At 43.5% G+C, this 23602-nt stretch overlaps 1 protein-coding gene across 3 annotated transcripts in view; it reads left to right on the forward strand.

The window, feature by feature from the left end:
* Nucleotides 1-23602, forward strand: part of BOK (BCL2 family apoptosis regulator BOK) — a 51247-nt gene that overhangs the window by 734 nt on the left and 26911 nt on the right. For 2 of the 3 annotated variants that reach the window (XM_073674558.1, XM_073674560.1), the window contains exon 2: nucleotides 17460-17768. In XM_073674558.1, the coding sequence (XP_073530659.1) occupies nucleotides 17543-17768 (226 nt within the window). In that variant the 5' untranslated portion in view covers nucleotides 17460-17542. Of the gene's footprint in view, nucleotides 1-16479; nucleotides 16655-17459; nucleotides 17769-23602 lie in introns of all 3 variants that reach the window. The other variant, XM_073674559.1, reaches the window with a different exon arrangement.

The following is a 23602-nucleotide window of genomic DNA, read 5'->3' on the forward strand; positions in this document are numbered from 1 at the left end:
TCCCTGTTAAAAAATGACAAGTGATATCACATGTAAGAAAGGAGTCAAAGAAGAAAAATACAAATACTCAGCTTGACGGGAGAGCAGATTAGATGTCCTAGGAGCGGTGCTGTAAAGTGTCCATAAAGCTGCATTAGTGCTCACCATCAAAAAGCAGAATGACTCCAGCTGAATACTAATCAGCACGACCGAGTGCAATAGACCACATATGCTGTGTACTGGGCCAGTGTGACTGATTAGTGCCCTGCGGCCCCTCACAGTAGCGTACCCGAATAATACTGACTGATCAATAAACTATGGAGACTAGCTGTATTCTAGGTGACCTTGAGGGTGCAAGCTCTCGGTGCCCAGGTCATCAGAGTTAATGACTCCCCATCAGGGTTTGCCACCTGTACCCAAATGGGGGAGGCATTAACCCTGGTGTCCCCCCATCAGTAGTGACAGGTAATGTACCCTGTGTGGGCAGACATGACGCACATCTCTAAGGCCATGCCAGACTGTTAGGGCTCATTCAGACTTCAAGTTTTCACATACGATACGTGTTCTATGCACGTTTCTCATTGACAGAACTAATTCTCATTTTAGTCTATGGGGCTGTTCACATGTCCGTGCATTTTTGCAGACAGAGTGGTCCGTACGAAAACACGGAGACATGTCCGATTTTGACCTGAGTCATGGATCAAACTCTCCAATGCCAGTCTATAGATAAGTGAAAAAAAACAAAAAACGGACAGCACTCGGATGCCATGTTTGTGCTGTCCGGTTTTCACTGACTGTTTGGAGAATATTGAGAAACCTCCATCGTTTTATTTTTTTACATAAAAGAAAAAATAATACAACTTGAACCAAACCTTCATGGTTTAAACTGATACTGACCAAACTCTGATGAAAACCGGATCAAAAATACTGATGAAATTTGTTTTTGTTTTTTTTGCAAAAATTACTGAGGTCTGAAGGAGCCCTAAATGACCCCTATGTTAAGATGGATACTATAGAGTATCATCCCACGGACAACTGTCCTAAAATAATAATATTATTAAAATATATCTCCACCTAATCTGTTTGTAGGGCAAGACTGTCCAGCGTGAGTCATTCTTATTACTTGTCACTCTGCCTATTTTAATATATTAAAACTACATTAATAGCTGGTTGTAAACTTTGATATACTGTTTTATTATTATGTAATAAACACATACCAAACCCTTATTAAAGGACAAACCTAAGCACAAATAATTATGACGTATCATGCAAATGTTGATTGGTCAGTTCTGCCTAATTTCAGCTCTTATCTACAGACATCTATAATAATATTACTCTGTTAAAAAGTCCACATGATTATGCCACATAACACTCCAATGGCATGAAAAAAAAAAAAAAAACATACCTCTGTGGCACCTCTGAGGGTTCAGTCGCCACAGAGGTACTGCACCTCACCCAGAGGTGTGGTGTCTCCTTCTCTCAGGTAAGGAGGGAGTGCTGCCCGGAACCCTAACACCTACATCCAACACTACACTGCTCCAGGCCGGCTGGAAGGGCAAGATGTAATGTGTTTCCTGCTGAGCCCTGTCCCTGGCTGGAGTGGGGGGAACCCAGAGGTAGGGGGAACCAGTAGTGGGTGTGGGTGGAGGAAGCAGTTTAGGGGAGCACTATAGAGTGAGATATATAAAGGGAAGTCATCTTAGGGTGGCAGATCAGTCAGTGGGGAACAGTCTGGGAGCAGAGTCTCAGTAGGAGCTCTGCTCCACAAGTCGGGGTCTAGTGATAGAGGCCCAGGAGGGGAGTAGAGGAGTAGGCTCCGTTCTAAGAAGGGATCCTAGGGGGTACGGCGAGTGCGGCACGGCACCCGTACGCCCCGCATCTGTCAGAAGACAGGGATCGTAGGCCACAAGAAGGGGACCGGCCCCTGGTCCAGCCGTGTTACTCCAGGTCTCGGCTGGGAAAACCGGAGGCTTCTGGCTTATATAGTCAGTTGCCGAAGCCGCATTCTAATCCCCGTGAGGGTCAAGCAGTTCCGGGAACTCCGACGCACAGGAGGGACTTCAGAGCACCCGAGCGGGATTGAGAGTGGGCAGCGCAGGGCAGGAGGGAGAAAGACCCAGCGACCCAGCGTGAAGTCGGTCTAGCTAGGAACACAAGAAAGTGGGGTTCTGTCAGGTGCTCCTGATCTGCCTGAGGAAGGGCTGAACCCCTGCCTGGTGAACGCAGCGCGACGTGGGAGGCTGACACCCGTACAGTGCACCTGTGGAACTTACATAAGAACTGTGAGTAAAAACTCGGATGACTGCACCGTACTGCCTCCGTCCATTCTTTTATCTGCGCCATCTCTCCCTCACGGCACTACAACGCCCAGCGCAACCTTTCACATCATACACTGCCCTGGAGCTAGCTCTACCTGTGGAGAGCCACACCATCCCTGCTGCCGTAACACCAGCTCCAGAGGACTGCTCCGCAGCGGCGGCACCCCTTTAGCCGCAATCCACAGGTGGTGTCACGAATATTATTTCAAAACCCCATATAAATAGACGATCTCCCCTTTTTACTGACCGCCCTGGGTCACGGACCAGGCCAGCCACCGTGATATCCCCCAGCAACCAGAGGCCCGGCTGCCGAGTACCCCGCAGCCCAGGGGGCGCGTCACCTCCATACGCTGCTAAATAATAATGGCTACTTTTTAAATAAGTATTTTATCTATTTTTGTATTTTTCACTTTTAAGCAAACAAACAATACCTTGATTTGTCAGCATGGTGGCTCAGTGGTTAGCATTGCAGCCTTGCAGTGCTGGGGCCCTGGGTTCAAATCCCACCAAGGACAACATCTGCAAGGAGTTTGTATGTTCTCCCCGTGTTTGTGTGGGTTTCCTCCTGGTTCTCTGGTTTCTGCTCACACTCCAAAGACATACTGATAGGGAATCTAGATTGTGATCCCCAATGGTGACAGCGATATTAATATCTGTAAAGCGCTGCGGAATTTCATGGCAAAGCATAATAAATAATATAAATAAATCCAAACTCCCCTCCCCCCCAAAAAAACATATACATTGATGCTTTGCATAATACTGGGCAGTTTAATGGCCCATTTATGTGAGCCGGCCACAGCTGTTAAGGACTTTGTCAGCACATAATGACTGTGTTCAAGCTTGGTGCTTCTCGGCGGGACCAATCATTTATATACATTTCATACCTGTTTGTTTTCCCTCAATCTCAACCCCACTTCTTCTTTGACTGACAGCTCTGGCTTCATAAAACCAGAGAAGGGAGGAGATAGATGGAAAACAAGCAGATGGGAAGGTGTATATAAATCAGGGGTCTCAAACACGCGGCCCCTCTGGCTGCTTCTTGCGACCCGCAGGCACAGACCCCGTAACTATTGCGGCTCTCTCCAGCAGCTGCCGACATCAGCGCTGTAATGCAGAGTATTGCCGCGCAGCGACCGGATCTCTGCACAGCAATACCAGTGTCAGCCGCCAGCCTATCAGAGGCCAGCAGCTGACATCTGCACGTGGCAGTGACGTCATACTCCGCTGCACTTGGACGCCAATGTCAGCTGCTAGCCTCTGATAGGCCGGCGGTTGACACTGGTATTGCTGTGCAGAGAGCCGGTCTCTGCGCGACTATACACTGCATTAGAGCGCTGATGTCGGCGGCCGCTGGAGAGAGCTGCGATCGTTACGGGGTCTGTGCCTGAGGGCCACAGGTGCAGAAAGGACGCCGAGGGAACGGAGGACAGGTGAGAATCTTTTTTTTTTCTCTGTCATGTGAAATACACCACAGGGGACCTGTACTCAGTATGGGGGATGGGGACCCTGAGCGCTGCAATTGGGGGGGGACCAGTATGGGGGGGATGGGGACCCTGAGCGCTGCAATTGGGGGGGGGACCAGTATGGGGGACGAGGACCCTGAGCGCTGCAATTGGGGGGGGACCTGTATGGGGGACGGGGACCCTGAGCGCTGCAATTGGGGGGGACCTGTATAGGGGACGGGGACCCTGAGCGCTGCAATTATGGGGGACCTGTATAGGGGATGGAGACCCTGAGAGCTGCAATTATGGGGGATCTGTTTGGGGGAGGGGGACCCTGAGTGCTGCAATTATGGGGGACCTGTATGGGGGAGGGGGACCCTGAGCGCTGCAATTATGGGGGACCTGTATGGGGGAGGGGGACCCTGAGCGCTGCAATTATGGGGGACCTGTGTGGGGGAGGGAGACTATGTCTGCAATTATGGGGGACCTGGAGGGGAGGGGGATCATGTCTGCAATTATGGGGGACCTGGAGGAGAGACCATGTCTGCAATTATGGGGGACCTGGAGGGGAGACCATGTCTGCAATTATGGGGGACCTGGAGGGGAGACCATGTCTGCAAGATGAGGACTAGTTCAAAAGGTGTATAGAAAATAAAATGGTATCAATAAAAAATCACTTTGTCATGCAAATAATGCGGCCCCCCTAATTAAATGTTTTTCCGTGTGCGGTCCATATGCTCTGCTGAGTTTGAGACCCCTGATATAAATGATCGGCCGACATGATGCACTGAGCGCCTGTACTTGATTTGAACAGACATTCTGTGATGACAGTCCCTTTAAATGACTGACAATCCGCTATATGCAAGCCAATCAGCGATCATTTACAGGCCTGTTAACCCAGGCCAACCAGCATTCTATGTGCACAGAAAGAACATTAATACGATCGTTCTGTGCGCACATATATCGTGTTATCAGCACATCTGTTCACACAGGACGATGTTCTGCTGATAACAATGATTTTTAAGTCTGCTTGTTTGTGATTGTTGGCTTATTAGTAGTGACAATAATCGGAAGGAACGCTCGTTCCCTGATGCCTGTCTAAATGGACCTTTACCCTGGGCTTACCGGTTTACTGTCGTCAGGAGTCCCGTAGAAAACAAGGGTCCTGGGGAATTGCCTTGTTTGCCACCCAACCTGAAACCAGCCCTGGCAGCCAACAAGTCGAAGACAACAACCTTTTTATGCTGTTTTTTTATGTTTTGTTGCATTTTAGCCAAGCCGAGACTGCCCTAGTTCTGTTCTCTTTTTATTTGCTTTCTGCTATGCCTCTGGGAGTTACCTCTGCACCGCAGTATAAGAATCATCGGTTTCATCACTGTTAGCAAAATCCTTAGTTGACTTTCCAATTCCTTGGTGAACCTCAGTTGGTAACTGACCACATTATGACTTATAGCTTCATTATTTATACATTAGTTCTGCTCCATTTATAATTTGTGCTGTTAAAAAATTATTAATTTTCTCACGTATTTGATCTCTGCACTCTGTATAACCCATGTCATTGGTATAATTAGCAGGACTTATCTCAAAGGACACAGTATAACAATTTTCTTCTTTCAGACGTCTGTTTTCCAAGTCTGAGTTCTATTCATGTTTTTCATGTTTAGCCATTAAAGTCTACATGTCTGATCAGACTGAGTGGTCCGCAGGAACAAACCGGAGACATGTATGTTTTGGTTCCAAGGAATGGATCAAACTTTGAGAATAGCTATGGGCAAATCAGCAATGAAGTCACTGGACAAGATCTTCAAATCGAGGGACATTTCACTGGCGACGAAGACACGGCTCGTACATAGTTTGGTCTTTTCTGTAGTAACATATGGATGTGAAACCTGGATGATAAAGAAATAGAATCAATGTCTTCGAAATGCAGTGCTGGAGAAGGAGGTTATCAATTCGATGGATGGCAAGAAGAACAAACAAATCAATTTTGGAACAAATCAAGCCAGACTTATAACTCACAGCAAGGATCATCAATCTACGACTTGCCAACTTTGGATACATCATATGAAGAGAGCAATCACTGGAGAAGGATATCATGGTCAGAATAATAGAAGGAACAAGGAGAAGAGGAAGACCAGCAACCTGTTATCTTAATACTATCAAGATAACAGCGGAGAAGACCCTGGTGGACCTATCTAGGCTTGCACAAGATTGATCTTCCTACAAATCGTTCATCCATCTAGTCACCATGGCTCAAGATGGAGCCAAAGGCAGTAAAATAAAGTGGATCAAACCCACTCTTGGGCTAAGGTGACCAGATAGCCATGGTAAAACGTGGACCACTCACATCTGCAAATTGTGTGGCTTTGTGTGCTCATCTATACAACGGATAAGGATAGCAGGATCTGCTTGCTATTTATATACACTAGTCTGGCCAGTAAATTAGACCAGAATAATGCTTGTGTGATTTTTTTCACTCCTCGGGAAGCACTAGCACATATGCAATCACTGGGTCTCTGTGCTGTCTGCTTTCCACAAGGACAATTCACAGACTGAAAATACGTTCATCTGAACATACCCTAATATAGACCTGTGGGGACTCCAGCTTCATCCATTCATGTAACTGACATATGAATGAGGGTGAGAAAGTCGCACACAAATTTTGTCCTGCAAAAAAAAAAAGTCTACAGGAAGCGTCAACCTTAAAGTAGATCTGTCACCAGATCTCACAATACAAACTGCATACGTTATTAAATAAATCTTCTTAGCCCTGTATACACTGGTATACTTACTTTGAAAATCCATGTCACAATAACTATATAAAAATTTTAATTTAGGGATTGTACAGCCATATGGATGGATTTTCAAAGTAAGTACACAAGCTTCATCAGGTCTGGGAGAGCTATTTAATAATGCATGCAGTTTGTAATGTGAAATCTGATGACAAATTTGCCTTAACCTCCGAAAGCATGTTCTTGGTTTTGCATCCTCACATTCCAGGAGCCGTTATATTTAAATTTTTTCATCGACGTAGCTTTATGAGGGCTTTATTTTGTTGTTGGAGGAGTTGTATTTGTAAGTAGCACCATTTGGGGTTACATTTTGGGGTACATATAACTTACTTTTATTAACTCTTTATGGAGAGAAGTAAAAAAAGAACAGAAATTTCTCAAGCCTAGAAAAGCTGTTCACAGCCGAAATGTTGCCACACAAGATGGGCTAATAAAGTCACTTTTTTCCACTTATATTTTTTTGGAGTGCTGCCTGCTTTTCTTATATAATAGATAGATAGATGTAGATATGTATAGATTTATATACATACATATCTATCAGCCTTAGGATGATGGGAAGAGCTCAGTAAAAAAAGGAGGCAGTCAAAACCTCCAATAGTATACTACAAAACTGACCAGCACCTCCAAACAGAATAAAACAAGTGTGAACAGGTACAAGCTGCTATGACTGCATGATATACAAACAAAAGAATACAGCAGCACTCTATGAGCTAAGATGTATGCAAACATTGGATATATGAAATTTGGACTGCATTACTGCTATATGGATTAGTGTACAGATTGGCCAATTCATGAGAGCCCATCAGCCGTGACAAGGCATATCTTTCTTTTATGGTACCCAAACCTAATATTTATCAAAGTGCCTCTCCCGAGCTACAAGCCTACACATTTAAAAGGCAGATAGGATGCAGACTAATTAAAAACAACCTAAGGCTGACAGGACGAGTGATGGGTCAGAAAATGAGGCAGTCAGAACCTCCAATAGTATATAACAAAAGGCTTTTAGCCCGGGAGAGGCACGTTTGATAAATATTAGGTTTGAGTCCCAGCAAAGAAAGGCACACTTTGTCATGGCTGGTGGGCTTTTATAAATTAGCCAATTTATGAGCTAAGTACCTTCATTTTTATCAATATATTTTATATAGCAGTAATACAATCCAAATTTTATATATTTAATGTTTGCCTACATCTTAGCGCTCACAGAGTGCTACCGTATTCTTTTGTTTGTATATCTATATATAGATATAACATTTGTCTATATTTTTTTAACCATTTTTTTGTGTGACTTGAACTTATGAGTGTTTATTTGCTTGCACAATATACTGCAATACTTTATTCACATTTCAGGAAGCGGTTAGTTATATAATAAAATAGGATCAAATAAATGGAGCAGATTAATGGAGAAGTTGCTGGGATTTTTTTGTTTTTAAGTTTTTTGAGGCTTTTTTGTGTTTAGTGTTACTTTAAGACTGGGTATTAGATCATGTCGCTTTGCTACCTCGTGACAAATGAGAGACCCATGACCTATGGCAAAGCCACTGTTGCAAAAAAAAATACAACTCTGTAGGATTTCTGGTTGCAGGACCCCCATAAACAGCAGTGTAAATCGCGTGTGATTGCATTGCATCTCCAGTCACCATATTGTCCTAACTACAACAATTCTATGTAACACATACTTACTCAATGATATATTTTTTTTGTCCCAATCCCTGGAAATGCATTGTAAAGGCCCCGTCACACTAAGCGATATCGCTAGCGAGATCGCTGCTGTGTCACGGTTTTGGTGACTCACCAGCGACCTCACCAGCGATGTCGCTATGTGTGACACTTTGCAACGATCAGGCCCCTGCTGTGAGGTCGCTGATCGTTGCAAAGTGTCCTGGACCATTTTTTGGTCGTTGGCCTCCCGCTGGCCAGCACACATCGCTGTGTGTGACCAGCGGGACCAACGATCTGGCTGGTAACCATGGTAAATATCGGGTTACTAGGGGCACGCGCGCACTTAGTAACCCGCTGTTTACCATAGATACCACTCTGCTACGGTGAGCGGAGGCTCCAGCGCACCGTAGCAGAGTGGTATCCATGGTAAACAGCGGGTTACTAGGGGCACACGCGCACTTAGTAACCCGATGTTTACCATAGTTACCAGCCTGCTCCTGCTTGCAGCAGGCTGGTAACGGGAGCAGGACATCGTGGAACGATTCTTTCCACGATATCGCTGCTCCCCTCATCGCTGGTGAGCCTGCCTGTTTGACAGCTCACCAGCGATGTATTAGCGATGCAGCAACGATCCCTGACAGGTCGTATCGTTGTCGGGATCGCTGCTGCATCACTTAGTGTGACGGGGCCTTAAGAGGGATTTTATAAAACAATTTCCAAGTTGCACAGATATTCCTATTGCCTAATCTGACCTTTAAGGTTAATTAAATCGAAAACCAAAGGAAATAAAGGCCATAAAATTGGAAGGCTGTGTTGGGCTAATCAGTAAATTTGTGAGGATGCCCTCCCTGCCGACACTTATGGCCTTATCAACAGGGACAAATGGCAAGTGAGGAAGACCTCAAAGTAGATACAGGAAAATGCTGCACAATAAAGATAACCGATGTGTACAATAGGAAGAATGCAACATGGAAATGCCGTCAGCTGCTTCGCATTTTCCTTATTACACACCTGTGAATTCCACAGCTCCATAACTTATAACTAAACTTGTATTATTTCTGAAATGGGGGAGGCATCAAACTTTGTCCATGATACACAGTGATGTGTCAGTGTATTTTACAATGTTATATAAAGAAGCCTAAAACAGATCTGTCATCAGAATTCACAATAAAAACTTTTTTTTTTTAAATAGATATATTAGACCTGATGGGGAAGGTATACTTACTTGAAGGTCCATGTGAGAATGGCTGCATATTTCAGACATTAAAGGGAACCTGTTATCATGAAAATGCAGTCCATTCTGCAGGCACCAGGTTATAGCAGGGGAAGCTGAGCAGGTTGATATACAGTTTTGTGAGAAAAAATTCAGTATAACGTGTTTTATGCATTTAATCCTCTGCTCTTGGGTCCAGTGGGCGGTCCTATCAGTGATTGACAGCTCTCTCTGCGTGCACACTTATGCAAAGAAGGCTGTCAGTCACTGATAGGACCGCCCACTGGATCAAAAATCCTAGAAAGAGCAGAGGATTAAATGATGAAAACACAGGTTTTATTGAATCTTGTCTCACAAAACTGCATATGAATCTACTCCGCTCCCCCTGCTATACAACATGGGGCCTGCAGAGTGGACTGCATTTACATGGTGACAGGTTCCCTTTAAGATGAGCATTTTATGAGTCCAGCTAAAGAATGAGAAAGCTCATGAATCAAAGTGTATTCAGGCTCTTCCAACCCACCCAGCCTGACTGACAGCTACAGCTTGTGCTGATTAGGGTGAGCTTTCAGCAGCAGGGAGGAGGTACACTGAGGCGCTGTCAATCAGGCAAGGTGGGTGGAGATTAAGTTAAACTTTCATAAAGAATTATACAGCCATGCTGACATTGATTTTCAAAGTGAATAAATTAGCTTCATCAGGTCTATTTAATTATGTATGCAGTTTTTATAGGTAAATCTGATGATAGATCTGCTTCAATGTAATCAGAAGTGTTCTCATTTACTGTCAGCAAATAAATATCTAGAAAATGATTAGGAAATAGAACACTAAGGGGGAATTCCCCATAGCCAGTTTTCAGCCTTAACAAAGTTGTAAATTATAATGGCGATTTACACCTGTTCACACCCGATTTTCTGGTACATAGGAGATATGCCTAATTCGATAAGCACAATTTATTAGCAGGTGTGTGGCTCCTCATTAGTGATGGGCGAACATGTTCTGTTAACCCTTTCGGCGAGCATGCTCGGGTGCTCGCTGAGTATCTTCAGTTTGCTCGAGTGTTATGTTTTAGTCACTTTGTGCGCATGATCTGCGACTGTTTGACAGCTTTAATACATGTGTGGAATGCCTAAGAAACAGGTATTCCTCACATGTATTGAAGCTGTTAAACAGTCGCAAATCATGAGCACTGAGTGACTCAAACATAACACCCGAGCACGCTGAAGATACTCGGAAAACACCCGAGCATGCTCGTAAATCTCGAGTAACGAGCATGCTCGCTCATCACTACTCCTCATATATTAGGTACACCCTACTCCAGCAGTATTTTTATTAAAACCTAAGTATTGAATTCTGGTCTTTAATATGTTGCCCCCAATGTTAATAGGTTTCAGATGTAGTGATGAGCCTTTAAATAAATACATCTGGAAAACTCTTTTAAATGGTCAATGATCAAAATCTCTGTTAAACCCTTCTATTTCTGATGTCAACACAAAATGCCTACACTTGTATTCTGGATTTGGGTGGTTGATGCATTTAAAAAATGTATTTAAAATATTTTCATTCAAATTCTTCACAAACTAATTGAACTTAAAAAAATAATTAATGGGTGAAGTACAATGAGACAAGACTGCATTACCCTGCACATCCATTACTAAGTAGACAGCATGCAGGCAGGTGGAGCAAAGTAATGAAGAAGTCGCAGCTCTGACAAAAGGGCTGGAGACTGTTCAAACAGCTGATCTAACTAATCTGGTACTGATGGACTATCTTAAAGGGAATCTGTCAGTAAGTTTTTGCTACCTCATCTGAATCCAATGATGTATCACTTAGCTTACTGGGTGCAGCAGTTCTCACACAATTAGAGATTTTAGATTTAGCAATACAGCAGAGCTGAGAAAGCTAACCCCGCCCACACCCAGCTAACCCCGCCCACACCAGGCTCTCTATGTACAAAGTCCATAGACAGTGAGCTGCTTAGTTGCTGGACCAGTCTGCCAATGTTAATCTCTTAGTGATAAATCATTCATAGTTAGTAAACTACAGCACTTTGCACTTTGACAAGTGACACATCCCTGAATTCTGTGTCTCAGCCTCTATCTCCTGCTGTCAGTCTTCAGACTACATAGCAAAAACCTGCTGACAGACACCCTTTAAGGACACTGTGTGAACTTTGGGAAAAAAACGTTAAATTTAGGGCAAGAATATAAAATTTAGCCTTAAACCAAAGTTATGAAGCTTTACAAGTCCCCAAAGTGTCACTTATCTGAACCCCCTTATATTCTACTAGGACACAGTTGGAACCTGCTGCCTATGACAGAATGACAACCAGATAGTACTAGCATGGGCCACATGCTTGCAGACTCTCTAGCACCTCTGCATGGTTTGACATGTACAGAAGGACAGCTGTTACAGTTTTATAAAGGTAGTGTAGTTGGATGCCCACAGAAAGGGTAAATGGGTTCTTAAGTTATTTGCAGCTTGTGGACCATCTTTGGTCTCATAAAATGAGTGGACATTTTGAATCCTAAATGTGTTGCCTAATCTTTTAAAGAAAGATAAAATGTTTCATTTTCAAGACTATAGGGGCCACATGCGTCCCTCACTGCCTTTCTGTACAATGCTCATCTATTCCATCATCTATCATAGACATTCCTGGTGACTTCTCATATGTATGTTCCATGTTAGAGAGTAGGAGAGTGTTAGGTAGCCCCATATGGATGGTTAAAGGAGTTGTCCGGTACTAGGACAACCCCTTCTCGATCTGAATGTTTAGTGCCGATAAAATAAAAATACCTGTACTTACCTCCCGTGCAGGCGCCATTCCAGTGGTGTCAGCACTCGCGTTTCTGGGGCGCACGTGCGGTTTTTATTACATGCGATGAAAGACAAGACTACAGTGCTGTTCACCATTATTGGCACCCCTTCATTTTTTTCTTAGACTATGCAATATCTTCATAAATAAATGGAAATGTACCAAAGTTATATCCTCAGGATTTTTTTATTAGTGGTCCAAAGTAATACAATAATAAAACATTGTTTTTCAGCTTCCATGTTGCAATTTCAAAAAAGAAACAGAATAAACTGCATGTGCAGCAATGAAGGCACCCCTAATTAATATTTGGTTGCACATCCTTTGGCATTGCTGACAGCCTCCAAACGTTTCTTGTAGCCATCTATAAGCTTCTTGCACTTCTCAGCTATAATTTTCTCCTACTCTTCCTTTGCAGTTTGTTCAAGCTCTTGAATGTTTGCAGAGTTATTTTTCCCAATGGCAAATTTCAGCTCAACTATAACGGATGGTGTATACAGGACTAATGTGAAACGTTCTAGCCCCTTTTCTATATACTAGAGGCTGGGATAGTGTGACTTTACTCCTTGATAGGGTGCCTCTTTTGCGCCCTCAAATTGACAATGACACGGCCTTCTGTTTCATAGTGCGGTCCAATGACCTGAGATATGCAGCTTTTAAGACAGGGGATGTATACTTATCTTCGGACTGAAAAAGACGCAATGGCGCGGGTCACGATGTGGGACCGGAAGTGACACGTTGGTGCGTTCCATGGTGCGGTCCAGGGACCGGAAGCTGCGTCATATACCAAACCAGAAATGACACAGCCAAGCTTTCCAGGATACGGCTCAACTACCAGAAGCCACCCAGCGCACAGTCAGTGCGCGACTCGAGGCTTAGATAGGAAGGAGAGGGTGGTGCAATCTTCTAATATCTGGTCGGCCTGACCGGAAATGACGTCAGATGCCGATCTGTGCACCACTACCGCCCCTATAAAATCTCATAAACTTTGCTGGTACTGTAAAACGCAGCTGAAAATTTGCATAAAAAAACGCTGAAAAAATGCCTAGTGTGAACATAGCCTAAGACAGACCACAAGAATTAGCAGTGACCACACTAGTCACATCTACCATTCTGTTACCTGCCACTGCAGGGATTAATTTTTGTCTTCTATTTTATCCCCTGAAGAATCCTCCATACGGGGGAAGAAAAACGTGGGGATTACACTTTTACATGGGTCCTCATGGTGGGTTATACCCTAAATGGTCTCAAACTTGGGGACTGCCTTTGTTAGGGAGGAAGCAACGCAGGGGCATGACAGGGAAGTCTAGAATTTACATTTTTCCCCTTATCCCTCATTGTACATGTAATTTCGTCTGGCTCCTAATCATCTGGTCCGCTGCTTCATAGAAAATAACTACAAGTGGTGAGATCTAACTAATTTTTTATCTTGAGCACTGGTTTTTGAGCACATGCACTTTATTGTTGTGGTTGTCAATTGGCTCCTATATCTCAGGTATTTTTAATGGAATATTATTAAAAGTTATATTTTATTTATACATGTGACCCGCTCCCTGCTGGATATTCCAGATTTCAGCTCACCCCAAAGATTTTCAATGGGATTGAGGTCAGGACTCGTTGGTGGTCATTTTAAAACAGTCCATTTTTTCTTTTTTCAACCATTCCTGTGTACTTTTGGATGTGTGCTTTGGGTCATTGTCTTACTGGAGGACCCATGATCTTTGACTCAAACCAAGTTTTCTTACACTGGGTAGGACATTTCGCTCTAACATCTCTTGATAATTCTCTGATTTCATGATTTCTGTGATACGGTCAATGCCTCCAGCACCAGAGGCAGCAAAGCAACCCCACAGCATTATGGATCCTGATGTTCTTTTCCTTATAAGCGTCATTACGACGTCTGTAATCAAACTGTTGCTTTGCATTGCCAAAAAGCTCTATTTTTTTTTCATCTGTCCACAGAACATTTTCCCAGAAGGATTGTAGTTTGTCAAGGTACTCTTTGGCAAAGACCTGTCGTTCCTTTTTATGTCTTTTCTTCAGCAATGGGTTCTTCCTTGGCCTTCGCCCATAAAGCTCTGCTTGGTTTAGTGTGCGGCATATGGAACTTGTTGAAACCATGACCATGACCCCAGACTGTTCCAGATTGGCCTTCAGGTCTTTGGATGTTTGTCGTGGTTTTTTTTTCACCATTCGCACCGACCTTTGAAGACATCTCTTGTAAATTTTCCTCTTTCCCCCACGTCCAGGGAGGTTCTTGACAGTTCCATGCTTGGCAAACTTCTTAATAACATTGTGCACTGTTGAAACTGGGATACTAAGGTCTTTGGAGATGGCCTTATACCCTTTGGCAGTCTTGTGTTTGCTAATAATAGCAGTTCTGATGTCCACAGACAGCTCCTTGATCTTCACCATTGCGACAAAGGAACAGGGCCTACCATGTGGCTTTTTAACCCTTTCACAACCCTAGGATTTTCTGTTTTTGCATTTTCGTTTTTTGCTCCCCTTGTTCCCAGAGCCATAGCGTTTTTATTTTTTGGTCAATATGGCCGTGTGAGGGCTTATTTTTTGCGGGACGAGTTGTACTTTTCAACGCCATTACTAGTTTTACCATATCTTGTATGGGAAAACGGGAAAAAAATTCCAAGTGCGGTGAAATTGCAAAAAAAGTGCAATACCACAGATGTTTTTTTTTTTAACCACGTTCACTGAATGCTAAAACTGACCTGCCATTATTATTCTCCAGGTCATTACGACTTCGTAGACACCAAACATGTACAGGTTCTTTTTTATTTAAGTGGTGAAAAAAAATTCCAAAGTTTGCTAAAAAAAAAAAAAAATGGAGCCTTTTTCCAAGACCCGTAGCGTCTCCATTTTTCTTGGGCTGGGTGAGGGCCTATTTTTTGCGCGCCGAGCTGAAGTTTTTATTGATACCATTTTGGGGTAGATCCGATGTTTTGATCGCCTGTTATTGCAATGTTGCGGCGACCAAAAAACGTAATTCTGGCGTTTAGAATTTTTTTCTCGTTACGCCGTTTACCGATCGAATTAATTCTTCTTTTATATTGATAGATCGGGCGATTCTGAACGCGGCGATACCAAATATGTGTATGTGGTGTTTTCTTTTTATTATTTTATTTTGAATGGGGCAAAAGGGGGGTGATTTAAACTTTTATATTTTTTTTATTTTTTTAATAATTTTAAAAACATTTTTTTTCACTTTTTGCTTGCTTCTATAGTCTCCATAGGAGACTAGAAGCAGTACTTGTCTGATCGCCTCTGCTACAAAGAGATGATCAGCAGATCACTTCTATGCAGCAGAAATGGTCCTGTACTATGAGCGCCGACCAATAGGTGGCGCTCATAGTGACCAGCTCATGACAAGCACTGGAGTCTGCTGCAGACCCAGGGTTGTCATGCCCACCCATCGGTGACCCGCGATCACGTGACGGGGTCACCGATGGGCGGGGTAAGTGACGCGCTTCCGGTGCGGCGATGTTAAATGCTGCTGTCAGAGATTGACAGCGGCATTTAACATGTTAACAGCCGCAGGTGGATCGCGATTCCACCCGCGGCTGTTGCGGGCACATGTCAGCTGTAATAATCAGCTGACATGTGCCCGGTTCAGTGAGGGCTCAGCGCAGCAGCCCTCACTGAACCGGGAGTTACAGCCTTGTTGTGCGTACAAATACAGCACAGGCTGTAAAGGGGTTAAAACACTGAAGTCATCATTCATTCGCTAATTCTTGTCACATGGGCACTGACAATTAATCATAGCTGAATTTCATTTGTGATTTACCACAGGCGAGTCAAAATGTGTTTTCATACTAAATTAATGTAAAGGGTGCCAATACCAGTGACACAGCAAGCTTTAGGTTTTTCTATTTTTCCCTCCCATTGTTTTTTGCTTTAAATTGTTTATCATTTGCTCTTTTGTATTTAACACTAGCGCTCTATACAAAAAACTGTTTCACTTGATTCAATTTTTTCAGGAGATATTCCACATTATACACTTAAACTTCATGGGTGCCAATAACGATGAGCAGGACTGTATATCCTCCTGATAGCTGAGAGTCCTAAAAATGGAATCAGCACCTAATAGATATTCATGTTGTGATGTTTATGATGTTGTATTGTGGCCCACGGGGTTGGTTCAATATGACTATGACCAAAAGTGATTGAGCACCACTGCAATAGGCAGTAAGAACGACAGGGGTTAAATATGACCCTGAATACTTGTTGAGGTTTTTCATGTATCTTGTAGGGCACTTCGTCAAGTGAACTATAGACGAGGATGAAAAACACCGAGGGAGTGCTGACAGTTTGACATAAACACTTAACTTTCCCAGAACACGGACAATCCAAAAATAACTCCTAGAATCGCGTTCCTCTTGTCAGCCGCTGCCTCAAGTACTAAGAGAGAAGAGCTCCTAATGGAGGTAATATCTGGTCATGGTGGTGGCAGGGCCATGGTTCTCAGCGAACCAACAAGAAGAGATGCTAATTACATACATATAGGGTTAATAACACATAACATAACACATCGGTTATGGTGATAAACATACTGATATTTTTAAGATATTACCAAAGCTGTTTCCAGTCATCCCAGTACATTAGGAGACATGATGGCCCACACCAATCAATATCAGACGTTTCTTGAGGGGCTGAGACATAGACCAGTTGACCACAGAGACTGAACAGTTGTAAGGCTTTTCTCAATAAATTTTTTTGGGATACTTTTTGCAATTTCCACTAATTTTCATTTTACATTGTGGACATATTAGTGTCTGAAATTGCTCATTTAAACAATCAATTAATTTTGAGGGGGAACAGTTTGTTTCATTGGCAAAACCGCGTCGCTGATTATTTTTTGTTGTTTTTCTGGTGAAACATCGGCTCCCACTCAAAATCACTCCAGAAAACTGTAGTGGTTGTCGGATTTCAGCCCCATCGCGGCCTTCTCACTACTGCAATGTGGAAGCTCCTTTTGGCCATTATCTTAAGCGTAAATTCACACGTGACTTTTCATATTCATGTGCGATTTGGTTTTTTAAATAGACAGCACACTTACCCATACAGTTTATTGGAATTATTCACACATCCGTTTTTTTAATGATTTCTGGTGTCCATTCTGTTAAACTAAGTGCATGTCCTATTTTCATCCATTTTTTTATCCATCTCATGCACACTCATGTACCATAGTTATATTTCTAAAACTGATTGTGACACTTTTTTTTTTTCTAGATTTCATTTGGATAACATACTAAAGCAATGGACTACATATAAATGGAGACCGAATATAAAGTCTTGCATTGTTCTCTCTAAAAATGGAGATGCTACGCCGCTCATCTGTGTTTGCTGCCGAAGTTTTAGAGGTTTTCGACAGGTCTCCCACAGATAAAGAGCTGGTAGCACAGGGCAAAGCTTTATGCAGAGACTATATACAGGCCCGACTTCAGCGTGCTGGCCTTGGATGGAGCAAACCAGAACATGGCATGTCTTCTACATCAAGTGGACGTATGTCGGAGGTATCTGCAACCTTCCTGAGACTTGGTAGGTATGCTTTAATATTGGGATGCCGTTATGTTTAATGGAAAAAGGCCTGGACATCAGGGGAGTCTTACCAAAACTTGTGTCTAGGCGTAGACTTACCAACACTTGTGACAGCAGTCAGTCAGAAAAAATATCTGAAAAAAGGGAGCTGACATCTGATTTACTGTTTTAGGCAATTGGTTCTTTTTTTTTTTTTTCTTTGCCCAAGTTTTAATATATCTCTACCATCGTCTTAGTCTCCTCTAGAAAAATCATTTTATCTAAAAAGGCACAATTTTACAACCATAGTCAATGAGCCTACACGTTGGCACAAGGAGTTCCTGTAGCTCTGTATTACACTTTATGCCATCTTCAGAATTCCGCATGCAATTTGATATGCCACAGTTTTTTTTTTACTGATTCCCTATCAATCCATCTAAAAAAATTCCTCAATGTTCATATGGTCCTTGCCTCCCCTGATTCTCTCTATTAACAACTGACATTCAGACCTAACAGACTGAACATAGAATAGGTGAAAACTGCTTGGTCCATGTCCTGTCCAACCTGTACTTTGTTTTCCTTAAATTTTTCACTGTTGACCCTCATAATTCTACTAATTTTAAAAAACAATGGGCATCTAGGAACATTAGCAGACTGTCTTGGAAAATGCTGCATATCTTCACCCAAATGTGCGCCTTTTTCTCTTCATGGCTCACTACATGACTTTGTTGTGCTTATCCAATGGGACATAAACCAGACACCTGTCCGAGGTTGATTCAGTTCATGTTTGTGCATATTTTCTACAGGATATTAAAGTTTATGTTCATACATTCAACCTTTAGTCTTAACAATGTTTCTTGGTATCAGCCATGTCCTCCAGCCTCTCATAATATAGAGATGGCGCGCCCCCAGGGCAGTGGGGTACTCGGTGTCCGGGCCTATGGATGCTGGGAGGGGATATGTCACAGTGGCTGGCCCGGTCTCCATGGCCCAGGGCGGTCAACAAAAAAAAAAGGATAGTAGTTTATATGGGATTTGTAGTTTGATCGTGACGCCACCTGTGGTTTCTGGTAATTTGTACCAGCGCTGCTGCAGACCTCTGAGGCAGTTGATAGGCAGCTGGGATGTTTCTGCTCCCCACAGGTGGAGCGGGCCTCAGGGCAATGTAGAGTTTGATGGTGGGTGGTGATGCTGGGGCTTGTAGTGCAGTCGGGATGGTGCAGCTAAAATAACTGACGGAGGCAGTCCAGTGCATTCATCTGAATTTTACTCACAGTTCTTGTTCAAGGTTCTCAGGTACACTGTACGGGTGTCCACCTCCGCGTCGCACTGCGTCTACCAGACCAGGGGTTCAGCACTTTCTCAGATATATCAGGAGTGCTTGACGGAACCCCACGTTCTTTATGTTCCTTACTGGACCGACTTCTCACGCTGGGTCTTCTCCCTCCTTCCCTGCACTTCCCCACACTCAGTCCTGATCGGGTGCTCTGAAGTCCCTCTGGGCAACCTGGAGTTCCGGGACCTACTTGACCCTCACGGTGACTAGGATGAGACTGTGGCGACTGCACCATAGAAGTGCAGAAGCCTCCGGTTTTTCCAGCCGAGACCTGGAGTAACACGGCTGGTCCAGCGGCTGGTCCCCTTCTTGCGGCCTGATCCCTCTGACACCTGGCAGATTCGGGCCGTACGGGTGCCGTCCTGCACTCACCGTACCCCCTGGGATCCCTTCTGTAAAACGGAGCCTTTCTCCTCTGCTCCCCTCCTGGGCCTCTATCACTAGGCCCCACTTGTAGAGCAGAGCTCCTGACGAGACTCTGCTCCGCTCCTCTCCTTACTACTCACTGACTGACCGACCTCTCCTGCCACCCTAAGATGGCTTCCCTTTATATACCTCCTACAATGGTGCTCCCCTACTCTACATCCTCCACCCACACCCACTACTGGTTCCCCCTCTCTTTGGTTCCCCCCACTCCAGCCAGGGACAGGGCTCAGCAGGAGACACAGTGCATCTTGCCCTTCCTGCCAGCCTGGAGCAGTGTAGTGTTGAATGTGAGTGTTGGGGTTCCGGGCAGCACTCCCTCCTTACCTGAGAGGAGGCACCACACCTCTGGGTGAGGTGCAGTACCTCTGTGGCGACTGAACCCTCAGGGGCGCCACACATACTACTGTATTGTGGATGTGGAGAACATTTCAGCCCCGTTATGAATATACGGACTTTACAGCTTTCTTCCCACAAAGACTAAGGCTGGGTTCAGACGGCCGTATGAAAACTCAGGCAAGTCACATCTGCAAATTGCAGACATGGCTAGCTCCATGTGCAGCAGCTACCATTTACATGGACCAAAGTAATGCATGCTGCAATTTTTCCCACGCAGACCATTGGTTCACATGGAAAATCGGCCATTGGCTATAATGGATGTGTATGCTCCCCATGTGCTATCCATGGCACATATGTCTGATCGAGCCCAAGGGCCAATTTGAAACAAGAGCACGACATCCACAAATCCTGATCCCGGTGATGCGCCTCAATTGACAGCCTCATAGTCCTGGTCAATAGACCCACAGTTGGCTCGGGACTAGAAGCCGTAATACAGGCACAGAAATACGTCCATATTACACAGAGAAACCAGGGCCTGAAATCACTTACAGTAAAATTCCTGGTTTTCTCAAATCACATAATGTTTTCCTAAAGTAAATAACAGCAAACAGATGGAATTCATTAAGCTTCAATGAGCAATCACTGGGCAATTTCCATGTGATAAACTTAAGCTAAAGTGTAAGGAAGCCAAAAAAACCCCAAAAATTAATTTGATGAAACAATGTTTAAAGAAAAACTCTACGACTCGTCAAAAGCTGAAGCGTTTACACTGTTAGATAATGTAAACTGTATCCATGAAATTGAGCCTGGAAGCCGAAATAGGTGAAACACACATGAGAATCACAGTATGGCTAGCGTCACACCGCCGTTTTTTCGCCATCCAAGAAAAACGGTCCGAGTTTGCTAATTAGACTTTGATCAAAGTTTGATCAGAGTGGGATCCAATTTTCTCGAAGGTGGAAAGAGTGAAAAATAAAGTTTCTCCACCTTCTCCATTGTGTCAGCCCATCAAAATCAGATCGCACTTGGATGTCATCCGAGTGCGGTCCGATGTTTTCCACAGACCCATAGACATTAATCGGCAAGTGCCATACAATTCTTGGAGTCAAATCATGAATGCTGTGGGGTTTTTTTCAGCCCAAGGAAAACAATCAGACGTGTACAGCCCCATGGAATAACATGGGGACAAGTACTATCCGTCAAAACCACCGATCACACGCTTCCAATTTAAACATTTGTGTGCACCTGCCCTATATGACAGTGTTATATACAACCCCTGACCATCTTGTAGCCTATTCATATCAATATATACTTTGATTCAAAGCGTGATTACAGCTTGTGTTAAGCTAGTGCTTCATCTAGACATTTTGGGCCTGATTCATTATTTGCAATTTATCGAAATCACTTTTCTTTTTTTTTGTCTTGTGGTATTTGCAGAAGTTTTTTTGCTTCAAATTTTTGAAAACGGTTCATTCATGAATCTGGGGCAAAATAAAAAATGCTTTTTATTTTTGCTTTTAACTAGTTTTACTACCAAAAGTTGCAAGTTTTTTAAAAATTACAAAAATGCACTAAATTGAAAACTCCTTCAGAAACCCTCCAGGCAGGGATTGGAGTGAGATGCGCAAAAAAAAAAAATGCACATTTGGTAAAAGTCTCATATTTTGAATCCTTTTCAGGCTGCATGCCCACTATACGTTTTTCAAGCATTTTTGTCGTGGAATTTCCACAGCGAAAACGCTTAAACGCTTGGTAATATGTGCCCCCTGGTCCCCAATGATAATCCGCATGTGCTGTGCAGATGCTGCAGAAATTTCCGCTGCGGAGTATCATTGCAGAAAAATCCGCAGCATGTCCATTAATTTTGCGGACACGCAGCGTCATTGCTGCCATTGACTTGCATTGAATCGCTTAATATCCGCATGACTACATGTGCACATGCGGATATTAAGCGATTCAATGTGCGGATGGTACCCGGGTCTGGAGGAGAAGAGACTCTCCTCCAGACCCGGGTACCATAATACCTGTAAAAAAAGAATTTAAAATAAAAAATATACATTATACTCACCTTCTGATGTCCCCAGGTCTCCTGTACGATGCGTCCTGGCTCCCCGGCAGCTCACAATGGTGTAAAAGGACCTTCCATGACGTCATTTAGTCATGTGACAGGTCACGCGACTAAATGACGTCATGGAAGGTCCTTTTACACCACCGCGAGCCGCCGGGGAGCCAGGACACATCGTACAGGAGACGGGGGACATTGGAAAGTGAGTATAATGTTTTGTTGTTTTTTTTTTCCACTTTTATTCTTTTTTTTAACTATTAACTTGGTCACGCTCATAAATCCATGCCGGTAACATGTATTTATATAGTGTGAACAAGTTGCCAATCACTTTCCAAGTGATGCTAAAATCGCTTGGAAAAGTGCTTGGTAACCCGCATGCAGAAATGCTTGCAAAAACGCTTGACAAACGCTTCTACCTGGCGGGAAAAACGCATGTAAAATCCGCATGCGTTTTTACTGCCAGGGAGATGCAGAAAAAATCTGCAGCATTTCTGCATTGTGAGCACTTAGCCTAAAACATCTGGATAAGCAAGGTGGTTGAAGAAAAATAAAAAAAGACTAAACAAAGACAACTTAAATAGTGGCGCAAAATGTATAGAGACTTTCTCGCAGGACTGGATGAGTAGTATGTGGTGAAACGCATCTTTTCATAAAATAGGAGCGTTTGACAAGTAGCTTGCGCCTATGTGTGTCAAGAAATCGTTTTTTGGCATAACGTGCACCACAGCTTGGCATGAATTATACAAGCTGTGGCATCACGCCCCTGCCACGACCCCTGTCCCGACCCTGCTCATTATTTTGGCAGAGTTGTCAGACACTGGGGAGAAAATGCCAAAAGTCACAAAATTTTAGCACAACTCTGAGTTTCGCCCAAATTTTGCAACTTTGCAACTTTTCAAAGCAAAATTATGCCAGAATTCTGGCAAAAATTTCTTTAATGAATCAGGGCAAATAATTCAGGAAAAGTGGAGAAATAGCAGTGATGAATCAGAGCTTTTATCTCTTAATACTAAAATAAAATGCACGGAGCAGGTTGAAAAGCTTTTCAAAAACGCTGCAGTCAAATGAGTCGCTAGCAATTAATTTTTTAATCATGCTGGGATTTCTGAGTGATTGTAGTAAGTAGAAACTACTTTTGTTCTCCATAGAGCTATACAAAATAATCCTGAAAAACTCTTGTAAATTCATAAAAATGGATGTCTGCTTCTTGGACAACCCCTTCCTAAATGCTGTAGTCCCCTGTGGAAAATACAAATCTTATACTCACCTCCCGCACAGGCTGCATCCTAAAAATGTCGGCACCAGGTCTCCAGCTATGTCACGTGAGTGCTACAAGCAATCACCGCTAAGCGCTCACACCCTCTCAAACAAAGCTTGGATGTCCGGTGGAAGAGTGAGCACAGTAGTCCAATAGCGGCCACTAATGGGCTGCAGCGCTCACGTGGCATCACAGTGTCACTCAAGCGCTGGCAGGCACAGCGCCAACATTGCTGGGATAACGATAGAGCAGGAGTAAGAATAAGTTTTTTATTTTACATGGAGCCTACATTGTTTCTCCAAGCAGTGGACAACCACTTTAAGGTTTGGATTACTCCACTAAGAAAAATATTACAAAAAGTCTAGGACCCCAATTCATCATACACATTTTGTCAGAATTCTGGCATAAAACTGTTTGAAATTTTGCAAAATGTT

Source organism: Phyllobates terribilis, unplaced genomic scaffold (assembly GCF_046119375.1).
Source record: "Phyllobates terribilis strain yellow unplaced genomic scaffold, ASM4611937v1 Scaffold_3__8_contigs__length_932513732, whole genome shotgun sequence".
In the NCBI taxonomy this organism is placed as follows: Eukaryota; Metazoa; Chordata; class Amphibia; order Anura; family Dendrobatidae; genus Phyllobates; species Phyllobates terribilis.